General features: G+C 51.4%; 6 protein-coding genes across 6 annotated transcripts; 3 read left to right on the top strand and 3 right to left on the bottom strand.

The window, feature by feature from the left end:
- Nucleotides 1-36: 36 nt before the first annotated feature.
- BU24DRAFT_413081 (DOT1-domain-containing protein) lies at nucleotides 37-2241 on the bottom strand (the record flags this gene model as incomplete). The annotated part of the gene is made up of 2 exons (XM_033526139.1): nucleotides 37-1731; nucleotides 2146-2241. 2 exons carry the CDS (start codon nucleotides 2239-2241, stop codon nucleotides 37-39), a joined length of 1791 nt encoding a protein of 596 aa, XP_033379759.1.
- Nucleotides 2229-4089, bottom strand: BU24DRAFT_426503 (putative cytochrome P450). Its single transcript, XM_033528986.1, has 3 exons — nucleotides 3835-4089; nucleotides 3234-3775; nucleotides 2229-3181 (listed from the first exon to the last, which is right to left on the bottom strand). Exons 1-3 carry the CDS (start codon nucleotides 4052-4054, stop codon nucleotides 2399-2401), a joined length of 1545 nt encoding a protein of 514 aa, XP_033379758.1. The 5' UTR covers nucleotides 4055-4089; the 3' UTR covers nucleotides 2229-2398.
- Nucleotides 4090-4777: 688 nt separating this feature from the next.
- BU24DRAFT_413079 (glycoside hydrolase family 31 protein) lies at nucleotides 4778-7661 on the bottom strand (the record flags this gene model as incomplete). Its single annotated transcript, XM_033526138.1, has 5 exons — nucleotides 4778-6260; nucleotides 6311-6555; nucleotides 6604-6978; nucleotides 7055-7374; nucleotides 7433-7661. 5 exons carry the CDS (start codon nucleotides 7659-7661, stop codon nucleotides 4778-4780), a joined length of 2652 nt encoding a protein of 883 aa, XP_033379757.1.
- A 1175-nt stretch (nucleotides 7662-8836) lies between these two features.
- On the top strand, nucleotides 8837-10607 carry BU24DRAFT_443756 (WD40 repeat-like protein). The gene is made up of 2 exons (XM_033530601.1): nucleotides 8837-9354; nucleotides 9408-10607. Exons 1-2 carry the CDS (start codon nucleotides 8861-8863, stop codon nucleotides 10333-10335), a joined length of 1422 nt encoding a protein of 473 aa, XP_033379756.1. The 5' UTR covers nucleotides 8837-8860; the 3' UTR covers nucleotides 10336-10607.
- A 1015-nt stretch (nucleotides 10608-11622) lies between these two features.
- BU24DRAFT_466128 (uncharacterized protein) lies at nucleotides 11623-12743 on the top strand (the record flags this gene model as incomplete). The annotated part of the gene is made up of 2 exons (XM_033532334.1): nucleotides 11623-12525; nucleotides 12579-12743. 2 exons carry the CDS (start codon nucleotides 11623-11625, stop codon nucleotides 12741-12743), a joined length of 1068 nt encoding a protein of 355 aa, XP_033379755.1.
- A 674-nt stretch (nucleotides 12744-13417) lies between these two features.
- Nucleotides 13418-14593, top strand: BU24DRAFT_426498 (PTPLA-domain-containing protein). The gene is made up of 3 exons (XM_033528985.1): nucleotides 13418-13777; nucleotides 13899-14115; nucleotides 14180-14593. The coding sequence occupies exons 1-3, from the start codon at nucleotides 13546-13548 to the stop codon at nucleotides 14385-14387; spliced, it is 657 nt and encodes a 218-aa protein (XP_033379754.1). The 5' UTR covers nucleotides 13418-13545; the 3' UTR covers nucleotides 14388-14593.
- Nucleotides 14594-16254: the final 1661 nt, after the last annotated feature.

The raw sequence follows: 16254 nt of genomic DNA, 5'->3' as shown, positions 1-16254 counted from the left end.
CCTGGATGCGGTTTGTTTCCACCTGCCAATGGCGACCTATCGCACCTTGGTGGCGATGAAGTACTCCACGCTGTCGCCCATCCAGCTCACGCTACCGGTCCCGGAGTCGAAACGTTCTTCGTCGAAGATGTTTGCAATGCTGTTCTCGTTCCTCGCGCCTTGCTTTCCTCCGCCGCCGAAACTATTCAGGCTGACGACTTTGCATCCGTTCTTCAGCTCGAGGAATTTGTACAGCAGCTGCTCGTTCAACCTTTGCGGGAACACCTTGTTATTGACCAATACTACATCCGCTCTTTTCAGCACTTCGTCGATCTCCGGCGACTCGAGGAAATCGCCGTGTAGGAGGTTGATGGCGCCCAGGGAGAGGTTCCAAAGCTTGGAGCGCGCACGCAGTTCGACGGCTTGCTCCTCTGCACACTTCGATGGTATATCCATGATTTCGATTCCCCAACTCTCCGCCCCTGTTTGCAGTGCAGACTGCATGACTACGTTCCCGACACCGGAGCCCAAATCCACAAAGACAGATTCAGAGTTCAGGTGCGTCTGGTGGAAGATCGTGTGAACAAATGCTGGCATGAGTTCTCCATATGTGGTCTTCTTGTCTCGCACCCGCCTCAGTTTATGTGCTTCGGGAGACACCGTCCGTTGGTAGACTTGTCCTAGGATACATTTGGTAAGGGATAGTGGAATGGCGTGCATATCGTCGAGAACCCCTTGAATGGTCTTGTCGGCAAGCTTCGAGACTATGACATTATTGAAATCGGCAAGAGCGTCCTTGAAATCTGATTTCGAGTTCTTCGTCACGGCACGCTTGAGCAAACGCACCGGGCCATCGACTTCGGAAGAGAGCTTTTCGGCGACATCCACCGGCAAATAGTGGTTGATTATCTCTTCCATGCTGTAATAGAGGTCGCTCAGAGGGTTATAGTCTTCCGTGTTTTCCCCCTTGGGCACCACAACCTCGAATTTCTCTGGCCTTGACCGGCTGGGGTACTGTAGCTCCGCGACCATGATCTCTTTGCTTCCGGAGAAGGCAGGTTGAAAGAGCTTCGCGTATCTACCACGCGTCATCTCCACTCCGTGAATAAGCCTCGTCTTCTGTACATCCTTATCGGCAGCAGCTACATCTTTCCCATTTTTGGGAGGCACTTGGTACCTAATGCGACGCCTTAGATCTGGTTCCAGACTGCGACCTAAACCCGCCGGCTCGATACTGCTACTCGTCTTCTGCCTCTTCCTCCCACCAGAGCCTAACCGATCATCGTTGCCGTCGCTATCGCTCGACTCGTCGCTGCTTGCCCACTGCGGGGTACTCGGTGACGCTTTCCTTTTGCGCTGATGCGTTACGGTTAAAGTCCTACGATCGGATCGAGATGTCGCTGATGTCGGGGCCCGCGATTTGTTTGCTGGTGTGAGCTGGAACCGGCTGCCTGGGACGGCTGCTGCAGGTGCCCGTGGTCCGTTCGAGGTACCGTTCGAGGAGACGCTTCGGGCGGAATTCTTGACTTGCGACGACGAGCGACTAGGCTCAGCTGAAGGGGCGGATGTCTTCTTGATGGGTACGGTGACGGTCCGTTGCCGAATTTTGCTAGGTTTTGGCGCGAACATGGATGGATATGGGGGAGCAATAATCGCGGGTATGGGGGATGTACGGGGATAAAATTTGTGGATGCGGATGAGGATGGGTAATGAGTAGAATACGCAAGAATTGTATGTAAAGACAATGCAACGCTTGTGAAGGAGTGTAGAAAAGTATTTCAAAGAATAGCGAAGCGAAGTTTAAGAAGGAACGAGGAGTACAAGTGGGAGAGAGGGAGAGAGTGAAAGAGAGGAAAGGCTGTCTGCCTGGTGGGAGAGGGTGGTGGTGGTGGCAGGTGCAGGGCTCGTGAGTTACTCGTAGGTAGAGATGGAGAGAGACAGAGAACGCGAAAGCCACGCCACTGGAGGGATTCGACCAATTGGGTTTAGCGATCTGCCCCCCATTACTAAGGTATAACTGGGTCCCCGTTTCCCAATCCTGGATGAGCACGTGAGCATCTTACATTGTGCATCACCGTATCACCACCCAAAGGCACCCATTGTGACACCAATGCAACTCCCTCCAAGGTTCATCCTCCAACAATTGGCCATGTGTTAATCACCAACCTGCGCTCCGTGGACATTCCCACCAAATCCCTTCAGTCTGTTTGGCTCGTTCCACACGGTGATCACCGACACTCTCTTCTGATTGGCTAGATCCATGTCGATTTCTGTTCACCTCACCATCGTCCCTCTTGCAAGGCAGTAATTACGGGTAGATACGAGTACATACGAGTAGCTGAACGAACGAGGTCCATGGATTATATGAAATTGATTGCCGCTTTCGTCGCATCTCATACATCGAATCACCTCTGCCCAATCACACCTTAACCTTTACCCGCAACCCTTTACTATCCGCAGGCCCAAACGGTGAAAAGAAGTCATGTTCGGTGCTTACATCTCTTAAACCCGTTTCAAACAACTCCATATCGAACTGCCAGAACAGATTCGCAATTCCTAATAGTATCTCCTGCTTAGCCAGCTCCAAGCCTACACATTGCCGCACCCCTTTGCCAAATGCGACCATGTGTTTCTCCCTCCAGGCCAACTCCTCTCTCGATCCTATCAACCAGCGATCAGGGTTAAAGGTGTTTGGATCCGGGAAGATCTCTGGATCGAAATGGGTGTCTCGTAGTGACATGGATATAGTGGTGTTGGGAGGAAATGTGTATGTCCTTTTATTGGTTTGATCCGTGTAGGACAGCGTTTCCGTGGGATGTCGTCGAGGTAAACGGCCAGATACCGATGTCCCCATGCGGAGTGCTTCTTTCAACACAGCTTGTAGATACGGCAGAGACTCGACTGTCTTACTTGTGAGGAAGTCACCCTTTGCGACACCGCGCTCCGCAGCAGCTTTGTCGAGTTCAGCCTTCAGAGACTGGAGGATACTCGGGTTCGCTAAGACATGATATGTCAGGACAGTCAGAGTGATGCCTGTGGTTTCAGTGCCAGCGCCAATCAGCACGACTGTCTCGTCGAACACGCGCTGGAGGGATTTCTCCGATGCAGAAAGGCTAGGATTTGTGACTATAGTGCCTAGAACGGTCGGAGTGTCTTTGTCGATCCTCCTCGAGACAGCCGCCTTAGCTTGAGACAGCAATTCCTATTCACTACGGTCACTTCTGATGCTCTTCACCGGTCATGGGATTACTTACTGCTTGGTTATCTATCAGCGCGACACTCGCACCCGTCTTGTCGAACAAAGCGACGAACCAGCGAGGAATCACCCTCACCAAAGGGAACGTGAACCGGATATGTCTATTCCAGTGAATCAAAACGGACGTGCCCCTCAAGGTTCCATTCTCCTTCGCTGCGAAGTCTTCATGCGCCAGATAATTCCGCGTCGTGGGTGCCGCGTAATCTGTAACTACATCCGTTGCAAGGCATCGAAAGGCATTCGAGATGTCCACAACTTTGCCGTCTATCTGGTGCTGCCTCACTCTCTCACAGAGCTGCTTAACGTGAGCTAAGGTTCGAGGCTCAAGTTTGCTCACGTTGGCCCTTGAGAAGAAAGGAGCTACAGCGCCGCGTCGAATTTTGTGCAGAGGTACGGGCACGGTTGTCACTGATGAGTTAGGTGTGCCGAAACCACCATAATAGAAAGGATCTTTTTCCACGCGCGGATTCGAAAGCAATGTGTCGTAGTACGCTGGGTCGCGGATGTGAACTTCCCACGGATTGATGCGTACGACTGGGCCTGCAGTGCGTCAGACAATCTGTGTGTTCACCTATGTAGAAGAGATCGAGGGTTCCTACCGTATACGTCATGCATTCGGGTTATCTCAAACATGTATCTCCCGTCTTGGATACAGTTCCACCAGAACTCATAGAATGTCGATACGGCAGCATACCAGGGCCCCGGGACGCCTGATAAAGGATGGAAGAACAAGCGTTGGATGATCTTGAAGACCACAAAGAGGATCCCGACACACACTGATGTCGACAATATGCCGAACATCGAGTCAGCTGAAACCATACTCGACGGTTCGTGTAACTCCAACAATGAAAGAGTGAAGTGGTTTGTCGGTCTGCGGGTGAGACGGTGGGTTGACTTTAAGCGGTAGCGAAGCATATGCGGGGATGAACAAGGTATATATCAATGACCTTTCCTAGACGGGAAGGAATATTGTTGCTATCTTTGACGACGTGTGGACTGTTTCAAACACGATTTATGTGCAGAGCAGTAGATTTAACTTATGGAGGTCAAACTACGAAGGTGACTATAAAACCTGGCCGTTTCAGTGGAACGAACCTATGGCTACAAGCAAAGATTATTGCTTATAACATACCGCCACAACAGGACGTCTATGCGATAGAAGACTTATGAAACGAGAGTACACAACCTTTCGTACTCAGTATGTCTATTGATAAGACTGCTCTATAGTAAAAGATCTCGTATGTATGACATAATATGCAAGGCATAAGATGGGTCTGATACCACAACACGCCAAACTACACAGAAGTAAATACGTTGATACCAAGTCCATCTAGAATGAATTGGCGGGTTTACAAGAGAAAGATAGATGCATGCTGTAATTCCCACGAATCGCTCTTAAATCATTGGTAGTTAGACACAGACTGTAAAATCATTCATGCTAACTACATGTATGTACACAATAATACAGCTGTATAGCTAGTTGCTCTTCTACTCGGCACAGAAGCCTTCTTGACAGAATATCATGGCATTGGAGCAACCATTTCAGCACTTCACGTCCAAATCCCGACTCCACTCCTCTGTCAACGGAATAGCCTCCTGAAGAAGAGACACCTTAGGAGCTTGAGGCTGGCCCAAGATCGTGATATCCGCAATGACATTATCCGTAGGATATCCAAACGACCCCGTCATCTTGAAGGATCCATTATCGTAAGTAAATTGGATCTCCGACGTTTCTGGCTGCTCGATAGCATCACCCTCATCCAGATACAGCGACCCAGATGCGTGACCAGTGGCATTAGGCGCAATCCAAAGTACGAAGTCCTGCTTTCGGAGCTCGGTGGTCGTGTTGGCGCTTTCGGCGCGTAGTGCGATGATGCTTCCGCCTCGCACGTGGAGAGGGATCTTGGTGAATGGGACGTCGGTTAGATTGACGTAGGAGCCGGTGCCTTCGACCTTTTCGTGGGTGTAGAAATCGTAGAAAGTGTCGTTTGGCAGGTAAATGGAGACGGCTGTGGAGTTTTCCTCGGTGACTGGCGAGACTAGAATGTCGTCACCCCAGAAGAACTGCAAGTCGATGGTGAAGGTGTTGGAGTCTTCTGGGTAGAGGAAGTACAATGGGTTAAGTAGCGGAACACCGGTGGTGCTTTGTCGGTGGAAGTGTGTGTAGATGTAGTCCAGAAGCCTGTAGCGGATCGCAATGGTATTGCGGGCAGCTTCGGCTACGGTTGGCCACTGATAGAACTCCTGGAACACAGCATCGTTCTGAGCGTGGTTTCGGAAGAAGGGGTAGAATGCACCTAGCATCGACCAACGGGCGCAGAGGGTTTCTGTCGTGTTTCCTCCAAATCCGCATACATCGGCTCCAACCATCGGAACCTGATAGAGTGCTGCGAATTCCAGCATCTGAGCGATAGAGATTCGGTAATGATCCCACTGCGAAAGATTGTCGCCAAGCCACTTTCCGACATGGGCACCGGCGCCGGCAAAGGTGCTTCGTGTGATGACAAGCGGTCTCCTGCCTGGACGTCTGGCGAGAAGAGCATTTCTGCTGGCTACACTCATCATGGATCCGTAAAGATTGTGCGTATCATATTGAGCCGAGCCACCATAATTGATGATGTCGGTCCGAACAGTCAAATTGCTGATCGACCCAGCCAAGTTCCCGATGGTGTATTTCGGATTGAGAAGGTCACGACCGGGGAGTCCAATAGCTTTCCCGGTTTCATATTGCCTTCGAGTCAGAGATCTTCTCGTTGGGATGGTGGGCTGGAAGTTCTGAGGGAAACCTGGTATCGCAGGCCTTGCGGAGTTGTTACGGACTGGTGGTGGGTCAGGAGGATTGCCGGCTTCATCAGCGAACCCGTCTGGATCAGCGCAAGGGAAGGGACAGAAGTTAGCTGCTTCATTCATATCGATCCATAAAGCATCAATATCCACACCCGTTTCTGCGTCAAAGAAGCGGAGGAATTGATCATCCCAGTATTTCTGAGTGTCTGGATGGAACCAGTCAGGGAAGACAGTAGGTCTGAAAGACACGTTAGACGAGACTTCGTTAGAGGAATGAGTAGAACAAACCCCGGCCATACAACACCCTGGAACAGTGAGCCATTCTCGTATTGATGGAAGATATTAGCTTCAACACCCTTCGAGTAGGCGTCGTTATCTCTTGTCGAAACGGCAGGATCAACCATTACAACGTAGTGTTGCTGGTGTGCGTGAAGATGATCGACCAACTGGCGTACAAGTGGCAATTGGAATCGTTCTGGATCTAGAGTGAAGACTTTGCGTAGGTACATATAGTCGATGTCTGTCCACATTGTCTAATATGGATTAGTTACTTGCTCAAATGAATGTATGAATACCCGTACCTCGAGGGGAATATTGGCGACTGAGTAGTTTGCAACAACCTCAGCGACATGGAATACGTCTCTATAACCATACTTGCATTGGTGGAAGCCGAGTCCCCAATAAGGCTGCATCGCTGAGAATCCGGCAACTTCAGCATATTGTGCACTGACTTCCTTGGGAGTGGGTCCGGCAAAGAAATAGAGGTCAACGATTCCACCAAGAGTGTTGTACTCGAGGAACTGTCCATCAGTATCGTCAATCTTGATATCCATGCCATTGGAGTTGAGCAAGAAAACACCATTAGTGCCGTTTGCACCTCGATGATCGAAGTAAATTGCGTGGTGCCCATACAAGTTGCGGCCTTCAGGTGTACCATATGCATCTCGGTTCCATTGCTATCATATGTTAGTACTTGCAATAATACACCGTAGACTGAGAGTCATGATTGCGGAATTTGATAGGAACACTTACAGTTCTGGTGTAATTAGTTGTATTCAGGTGAAACGGATCCGTATGTTCTCCCAATCCGTAAAGATGGGGTGCCTCTGGAAGGCTTGTCCTAAGGCGTAGATACTGTGACTCAAAGATGAAACTAGCTGCAGAAGTATCAAAAAGGGTCTCGTTGCTATCCCTTCGACGAATTGCAAATGAGAAAGGCTTCTCTACCCATGTGATCTCCAATGCAGAGTCTGATGGGTCGATGTCCTTGCTGACTGGACGAGGGAATACATCTTCAGGTACTTGATACACTTGCTCATCCGCATCGTATATTTTGACATGGAGTCGGCTTTCTGGGGTTCAATTAGCTCTATGAAATAGAGAAACACTTGACGATCAAGGATTACAGACCAGTCTGGTATACGACCTCTAGTTTGAGATTGGATATGTCTTCTCCATACACATTGCACGCTGCACCAGCGAGGGTAAGATCTGCAGTAATCTTGGACCCGTCATCCTGGACATTGGAGGCAGCGTATCCCGGGCAGTCTTCGAGCGATTGGCTTTGACGGCGGACAGAAAATCCACGTCCATAGGTGGCGAGCGCAAGGCCCAGTAGCGTGAAGCCTTTGAGAAACATGGTGCAACGTGAGTCTGGTTACTCGACGTAACAATGTCGGGTAGTTGAGACTTGGGGGGAACATGACGATATTTATATCTTGGTAGGCACGCACATGTCATTATTGCTTCTAGAGATGGTCACAACATGTCTCCGACCAAGTCTTTGGCTCATTCTATGGGCTACCCACAATATCCCCGCAACCTGGCCCGCAGCTCTGCTGATCTGTCCCCGGACGTTCGTCCCTTTCAATACATGACCGCAGGCCTCGACCAGAAGTTAAATGAACCCCGAGATAGACTAAAGTTGTGGCTTTCTGCAAGATGCCGTTGCGAATGCACAATTGCAAACTGCAACAGGAGCAAAATATCTGGCGAAGACGGATACATAAGAAGCTGATGCGGGGCTGTATCAAGTACCGGAGAGGTTTGTGACGTGATGATTCTGGATAGAGGGACATGTAAATTGCGACTAATGCACCTGCAGGGAGATGAGGAAAGTATGGGGCGGGCCGAGTGTTGTCCAATCAGAACAGATCCGGCATTACATTGGTCACGGAAACATTCAAGCATCAAGCTGGCCCATCCTCGTTCTTGAGCGGTCTCTGGTATAAAATGAAGCTATCGCCGGCGAATTGATGCTTTAGGAAGGTATCGTGAAGCTACGTGTAGACATTGGTGAATAGTCGGATATTCTACTTTGCGCCCTGCTGTATGTACTGCACAAGAGCGGCACGTTGTCGGTTGAGGACGTGCGAGAAATGCGGGATATCAGATAATCCAAGCTTCTGTGAAATCTCGGGAGAGTTCAAATTGATCCTCAACCGATGGCATAGCTCGCGTCGACTAGACACTGGAAGTCGATGTTACTGTGATTCTGAGGTCAACGTAAGCAGGAGAACAGAATGAAGCATGCAGGTTGTCGTGGCATGATCTGAAACGCCGCCAACAATTCGACGTAAGTAAATAAACAAACAGGCAGAAGCCTGCCTAACTACCTAGGTATCATTGGAAAGATGCGATAGACGTGACACTTTGACAGTTCAGTGAAGGTGCTAGTGTCATAGTGTTTGGTCGTGGGAGAAGTAACCATTACTACGCTAATCCCATGATGGCTAGCCTTATATTTCGGCTCAACGTATGGCCGCCCCCAGAAAAACATCATGGCTAGGTGAATGTGAAGCTTTCAACCAACCAACATAGCCGGTCGACGACGACATCATGCTGTGCGCAATCTCCGGAGAAGCTCCCCAGGCGCCCGTCGCCTCGCGTAAAAGCGGAAACGTCTTCGAGAGACGTCTGATCGAGACACATATTGCAGAACACCACACCGATCCTGTAACGGGCGAAGATCTTACCGTTGACGACCTCATTGAACTCAAATCGCCGCGCATTGTCACCCCTCGAGCGCCGAATTTCACATCAATTCCATCCCTATTGAACGCGTTTCAGAGTGAATGGGACGCGATTGTCCTTGAGACGTTCACACTCAAGCAACAGCTTGCACAGACCCGACAGGAACTCAGCACAGCGCTTTACCACAATGACGCAGCAACAAGAGTGATCGCAAGGCTTACTCAAGAGAGGGATGATGCTAGACAGGCTTTGTCAAGTGTTACTGTGACCGGAGGTGCGGCAGGCGGCGATTCCATGGAAGTGGACAGCCAGGCTCTCCCCGACGAGCTGGCCGCGAAGGTTGACGAGACCCAGCAACAGTATGTGTTCTTCATTACTCACTTCGATGCATTTACTAATCGAGATACGACAGGCTTTTCGCAACTCGTCGCAAGAGACCGATCCCTGAAGGGTGGGCAACTGGCGAAGACGTCGCTACCTATGAACCGACCACTTCCACCGAGTCTCTGTATCCCGGTAGCTCTGCTATTTCTGTCGACGAGACGGGCGACCTGGCACTATTTGGAGGAAGCGACGGTGTTGGGGGTGTCTACTCATTATCGCAGCAGAATATCGTGCATACATTGAAGGCTGGCTCCCCAGTCACAGCCACGATGTGGTGGGGATCCCGCGCTGTGGTTGCGACGGCATCTGGCACAGTTAAGATATTCGAGGACGGCACAGAGATTGCGGAACTTGGTTCACATGCCGGGCCAGTTACTTCCATTGCCTTGCACCCAAGCAAAGCCATCCTTGCCTCAGCTGGTTCCGACAAGCGCTTCATTTACCATGACCTATCTACCTTCAAGGTGGTCGCCCAATCGTATACCGAGGCCTCAATTTCGTGCTGCGCTTTCCATGTTGATGGATTGCTATTCTTCACGGGTAGCACTGACGGAAAGATTCGAATCTTCGATGTCAAAGCTGGCACTTCCATGGCGGTGCTTGAGGTTGGCGGACCAGTTCGCAGCATTTCCTTCTCCGAGAACGGAACATGGTTCGCAACGGCTGAGAAGGGCTCGACTACTGTCTCGGTTTGGGACTTGCGAAAGCAGGCTGTTATCAAGGTGCTCGACGTTGGCAGTCCTGTGGATAGCATTCGCTGGGACTACACTGGCCAATTCTTGGCAACGGCAGGTTCTGGCAGTGTGTCTGTGCAACAGTACACGAAATCCTCGAAGAGCTGGTCGGAGCCTTTGCGCAAGGCTGTGGCAGCGACTGACGTTGCTTGGGGAGCGAATGCGACTTCGTTACTCGCCCTGACCCCAGAAGGTGGTTTGAGCGTTCTGGGCGCTGCTTAACAAAGAAAACAGCTGGAGTGGATTAGAGCTATACCCTGAATAATGGTGACTTGTAATCTAGAAATAAAGTTGGGTCACGGAAAAAGCAATTGCGGCACTGATCGGTCGCTTCGAGGTGGAGCCGGATGGTCCTGATCGCACAGCTCATAGCACAGCTGAGGACTTTCCTTTGATTGTTCGGATTTTTTTTGAGGAAAGGCGTAATGATTGTGTAACATAAATAACTTCTTTTGAGATAGCAAGGAACACAAGGACGTCCTTCCAAATGCACCGTCACGTTTCTTTTTCGGATTGACAGGTGAAGCCATGATTTGAAGGGAAGAAGTAATAACAAGCCAGGCGTGCCAGGGCGCCTGCGAATTACAGGTCGCTGCCAGGATCGCGAGCTGCGTGTCTGAACTCGTCTCGCCCGTCTTGTCCGTCTCGCCTCTACTCTATCCGGGAGGTCAGGCGGCAAGAGAGAGGCGAACCATGATGGGGTTGCGGCCCGAGAAGAAGATTTTAGGTTCGACAGAAAGAGACAACGGGGATGGGAGCATTAGCAGCAGCAACATCCTCTATGGAGTATATTGTTGAGCTGGATAAGTGGATAGCCAGTTGAGTTGGTGTGACTACGGGAGGTCCAGGTGAAATGCAGTGAAAGGGACTGTTTCCGAAGCGCGGTTTCGCTGCTACTTTCACGTCGGACGGAAGCCCCATCCATCCATCCTTCATCCTTGCCACAGCCAAAACCAACTCGTAGGTTCTGTCAGGTAGTATTACAAAGAGTGAATTCCGTAGGTAGGTTAGGTAGTTACGATACGAGCATTACTTCAACATTACTACACTACTACAACCCTATCCGCTACATTACTACATTAATGTTGCGTTTGAAATACTATTCACTAACGAGTACAATAGAGAGAGTGTGTGCTCCATACAGCCAACAATCACACAATTACACGCACACATACAAGTACCAGCACCATACCATACCTCGTCTACTCCCGTGCCCGCCGCTCCAACACTACCACGGCCTCCACCACCACCACCTCCTCTTTTACAACCTTCACTCTCAACCTCCCACCCACCCACCCACCCACTCGCTACCCACCAACAAAATCCTCGTCCTCTCTTTCCACCTTTCGCCTCTGTCCCCTCCCATCTCTCAGGCATGGATGGGGATATCAACTTTGGATATCCGCACAGACAAAAGGTAGGTCTCGTCCTCGGGGCACCGGTGCCGCCGTTCTGTACTATCGATGAACCTTGGCTGACCCAACACCACTGCAGCGGTCCCACGCGCAAATGGAGAATGAGGGCTCCTCATCACAGCAAAATTGGGGCTCTTTGCGCCGCCTTTCCACATCTCGCGAACCCTCAATGAGTGCCGACTCTTCACGGCCTCAGCATTCTGGCTTGCATTTGCCGCCTCTTCCTGGCCTCCACAACATGCCACCAGAGCGAATACGAAGATATCCTGGCGATGGATTCGACTTCCGGCGCCCCGCTCCGCTGCAGCACACAGCATCACCTCAACCAGATTTCATCGATCTGACGTCTGATGAACCAGGTCCCTCTGCTCGTAATGGCCACCAGGAGGTCCCAGTACAACGACCGCCACGATTCTCCAGGGAGATAATACATATTGATGAGGAGGATGCGCGCCCCCCAGCTCCCACCTTTGGTTCGCCCGAGATCGAGTTCCTATCTTCTCGCCGCATCTCGCCTGTGCTTCGCCAACCCTCCCCAGACGACGACGTGGAAATAACGGGTTCAGCGCCGGTGCCGGCTGAGCGGAGGGTAATGCAGGCCAGGCAACACCTAGATGTGATGGTGGGAGTCTTCCAGGGGCTATTGCAGAATGAGCAATTTTCACAACGATCTTTTGCTCACTTGCGAGCACATCTTCGGAACGCTGGAAGGCAACAACCTGTCCACCCACCACGGCGACGAGTCGGAGCACGGATTCACGTTGGATTTGTACCTCCTATGATGAACTTTGACGAAGTCGGATTTGATTTGGGCCTGGGAGGGAACGCACCTACTCCAACACCTCCAACGTACGATGCGCCGCCACCTGCACCTGAAGGGTTCACTAGGACGGTCGCGGAAGAAGATACTCTAGTGTGCCCGAATTGCGAAGATGAACTGTGTATGGGAGAATCCGACCTCAAGAAACAGGTGTGGATTAACAAAGCCTGTGGTCATGTAAGTACATCCCCATCACGTAGATTCACGAGCATCTGCTAATATTTTATTAGGTTTACTGTGGCGAATGTACAGCGAACCGGCACTCTTCTAAACGGAGTGCGAAAGGCAAGGAAAAGGCTTCAACATCACAACTAAAAACGTTCAAGGAATGTGTTGTCGAAGGTTGCGGGAAGAAACTTGCCCATAGAAGCGCGATGATCCAAATTTTCTTGTAGAGACTCGGCCATATGGTGTCCTTGTTCTTTCCTACATCTCTCTCTATCTCTTTCTGCAAGCCAGACACCTTTCGGTTGGACCCTTTCTATGACCTGGCGACACAGTTCCGCCTGTGTCTCCACATGTTTCTTCAGCATTTACAACGATACCCATGCATTCATCAGTTTCTCTATTCACTCTTCACTTTCTCTTTTGTCTACTTCCACACCACTGGTTATGAATAGGGTAGCATGGGCTTGATTACCGTAGCGGCACTTCATTCTGAGAATCCTACCCACTTGGTACTATATCGTCTGACTGATGATCTCGCATATCAGAGGGAAAGGGAACTGAACTGCCAGAAATGGTGTTCTTGATGTTTCAATTAGACGACGCAGATCGTTGTACATAGTATGACCTCCTGGTATCCCAAAAAATTACATTACTATCTGAATCATCAAGCTGTGGAATCTCGAGTATCTGCAACTCAAATACTCGTACCTGTATCCGACTTCCCGAGTCACTTCTCCGCACAGTCAAGACCTGTATAAACTTCTCTAGCCCATTCTGGAGGTGATGATCTCACTCTACATGGGACGAGACGGTGTTAACCCGGCGTTTACTTAAGCGAACCCCAATGCCAAGATCCAGGTACCAAATCTTTTGAGCTCCCGAGGCTCAATCGAAGTAAGCACTTAACCTCAGGCGTCAATATCTGTCCAACAGAACCCCTCACACACCTCATCTCACGCAAGCTTTATTTAGACCTACAACCTCATCCCCTACCAATTGACGCGCATCGTAGCAACTGGTGTTTCAATCATGTCCACCAAATCCCAAACGAAACCCAAGGCGGCGGCCTCCTCGCTGAACAATGCTTACCTCCTGGCCTACAACGCCGTCTCTGCTGGATTATGGCTTGGTATCCTCGGAAAGGTGACAACGCTCTCGTTGGAACACGGCGTCGGCAGCGGGAAAGTGTACTCTGAACTCGAGGAATTCGCACGCCTGGTCCAGACCGGAGCGACATTGGAAGTCGTGCACAGCTTGTTTGGTACGTTCCATCCCACTTCCTCGGCCCTCAGGATTTCAGACGACCAGCACAACGGCGCGAACAACATACAATTCCTATCCAATCCCCTTCAAGAGCATCTTATTGACTGAACGCAACACAGGCCTTGTCCGCGCTCCCCTCCTAACCACCCTCATGCAAGTCGCATCGCGCCTCCTCCTCGTCTGGGGCATCGGCTACAATTTCCCCCAGACGACGCAGTACAGCCCTGCGTACAGCTCCATGCTGATCGCCTGGAGCGTCACCGAAGTGATCCGCTACTCCTACTTCGTCTTCAACCTCTCCGGGTTGGGCGTCCCAAGGCTGTGGACCTGGTTGCGGTAAGCCCCCCACACAAACTGTGATACGTCGTTGTTGGAGTTAAGTACTGATGACTGAGATTAGATACAATACCTTCCTTATCCTCTACCCTCTCGGTGTCGGAAGCGAGACTTGGTTGGTGTACCATGCGATCCCCGAGGCTGAGAAGCTCGATGAGAAGTACGGATGGGCGCTCTACGCGATCCTGGCGACATACGTTCCCGGTTTCTACATGCTCTTCACGCACATGCTTAGCCAGAGGAAGAGGATATTGAGGGCCAAGAAGGAGTAAGGGATTGTGTGGTGAAGGATGCCATATTGTGTGGGTGAGATGTGTAGGACCAAATAGGGGTGTAAGATGTGAGTAGAGAAATATTGAGATTGAGATATAGCTCGCTAGCTGGACATATACGTTTGGGCTGTGCGGATATATAAGAATAATGTGTAATGACAGGAGAAAAGAAATCAATAAAATAAAAAAGCCTCCCATTGAGAATCCATGAAGATGATATTCATATACTCATTCCCTCAGTTTCCAAACATAACACATAGCACATAAAAACATGAAAGCATAAAACATAACCACTGCCCCTCTTCCCACCTCATCACGAAGCACCCATCGCCAACCCAACCACCAACATCCCCATCACCAACCCCCACTCCACCTCAACCATCCCCGCCACACCCTTCGAACTCGTACTCGCCGCCGCCGTAACCCCCTCCCCACCACCCTCCAACCTCCGCTGCGTGCTCGTCTGAATCACACTCGACGCTCCCGCCGTACCAGCAACAAGCACAGTCCTGCCCTGCGCGTCCGTAGTAAGAACATACGTCGTACCACTGACCGTCGCCGGCGCGCCGCCGAGACTCAGCGTCGTGCCGGGCGCGAGCACGAACTGCGTCAGCGAGTTCGCGGTCAGCGTTGTGCCGTCTAGCGTCACTACCATCGGACTACCGGTGGTTTGCTGAGGAGGAAGGGTGATGGTTGAGCCGTCGACGATGACAGACGAGCCATCTGGTGCGAGGGTGAGTGTCGTGCCCGACACGACGAGCGTGGCGCCGGGGGTGAGCGTTTGGGAGCCAATGACGAGGTGGCCGAGCGTGTTCACCGTGGCTGTGAACGTGGATGTTCCCACTGTCAAAGTGAATGTATGTGGTGCGGTGGTTGGCGTGGGAAGCGCAATCGTGCTGCCGTCGATGACGACTTGCGATGCCGCTGGGTCGAGGCTAATTGTCGTTCCGGAGACGACGATTGAGCTGCCGGGAGTGAGGGTTTGCGTTCCGACGACGAGTTGGGAGAGGGAGTTCAGGGTGGCGGTTAGCGTGGATTGGCCGACGGTGAAGGTGAGGGCGGTGGATGGTGAGGGCGGTGCGGTTGCGAGTGCAATGGTGCTACCGTCAACGACTACTTGTGAGCCCCCTGGTGCGAGACTAATCGTCGTGCCTGACACCACGATCGAGCTTCCGGGGCTCAGTGTCTGTGTGCCGACGATGAATTGGCCAGACGGATTGGCAGTTATGGTAGATCCGCCAAAGGTGAGTACAGGTGGCCCGGCTGGGGGAAGTGTAGGCTGGACGGGAGGCAAGTTGACGGTCGAGGTGTGGTCGATGATGACCTGTGTGCCCTGTGGATCTAGGAATATCTGAGTTCCACCCACGACAGTCGTGATGCCATTTGCGAAGGTAGAGGTGGTGCCACCGACAGTTATGGCCTGGCCTGGAGACAGGGTCTGCGTTCCGATTATGACAATTGGGACCGTCGGTACTGACAGCTTAGGTAGCTGAGCTGGAAGAGTTATCGAGGGGCTACCTGCCGGTTGTGGTGGAGCGATTGTAGGTACAAGAGTGATAACCTGTCCTGGTCCGGCTGTATTGGTTCCGGGTTGCAGAGTAATGACTGGTGGAGGTATAACGACTGGGGGCGTCGGAGATCCTGGCCCAATTGGCGAGGCTGGTTGACCTGGAGAGGCTGGAGGTGCTGAGGATGCAGGAGGTGTAGGTGGATCTGGTTGTCCGGATGAAGCCGGGGGACCTGGTGGTCCTGGAGAGGCAGTTTGTCCCGGAGGCGCCGGCGGTCCTATAATGACAGTTGTGGAAGATCCCACCCGCGGGGGTGGATTCGACTCGGGCTCAGGAGGTACTGGTACGCTGGTTTCTGG

This window comes from Aaosphaeria arxii, assembly GCF_010015735.1.
Source record: "Aaosphaeria arxii CBS 175.79 unplaced genomic scaffold BU24scaffold_9, whole genome shotgun sequence".
Taxonomy (NCBI): domain Eukaryota; kingdom Fungi; phylum Ascomycota; class Dothideomycetes; order Pleosporales; genus Aaosphaeria; species Aaosphaeria arxii.
The sequence above is the reverse complement of the archived record's forward strand: the minus strand, read 5'-3'. Positions and strand labels throughout refer to the sequence as shown.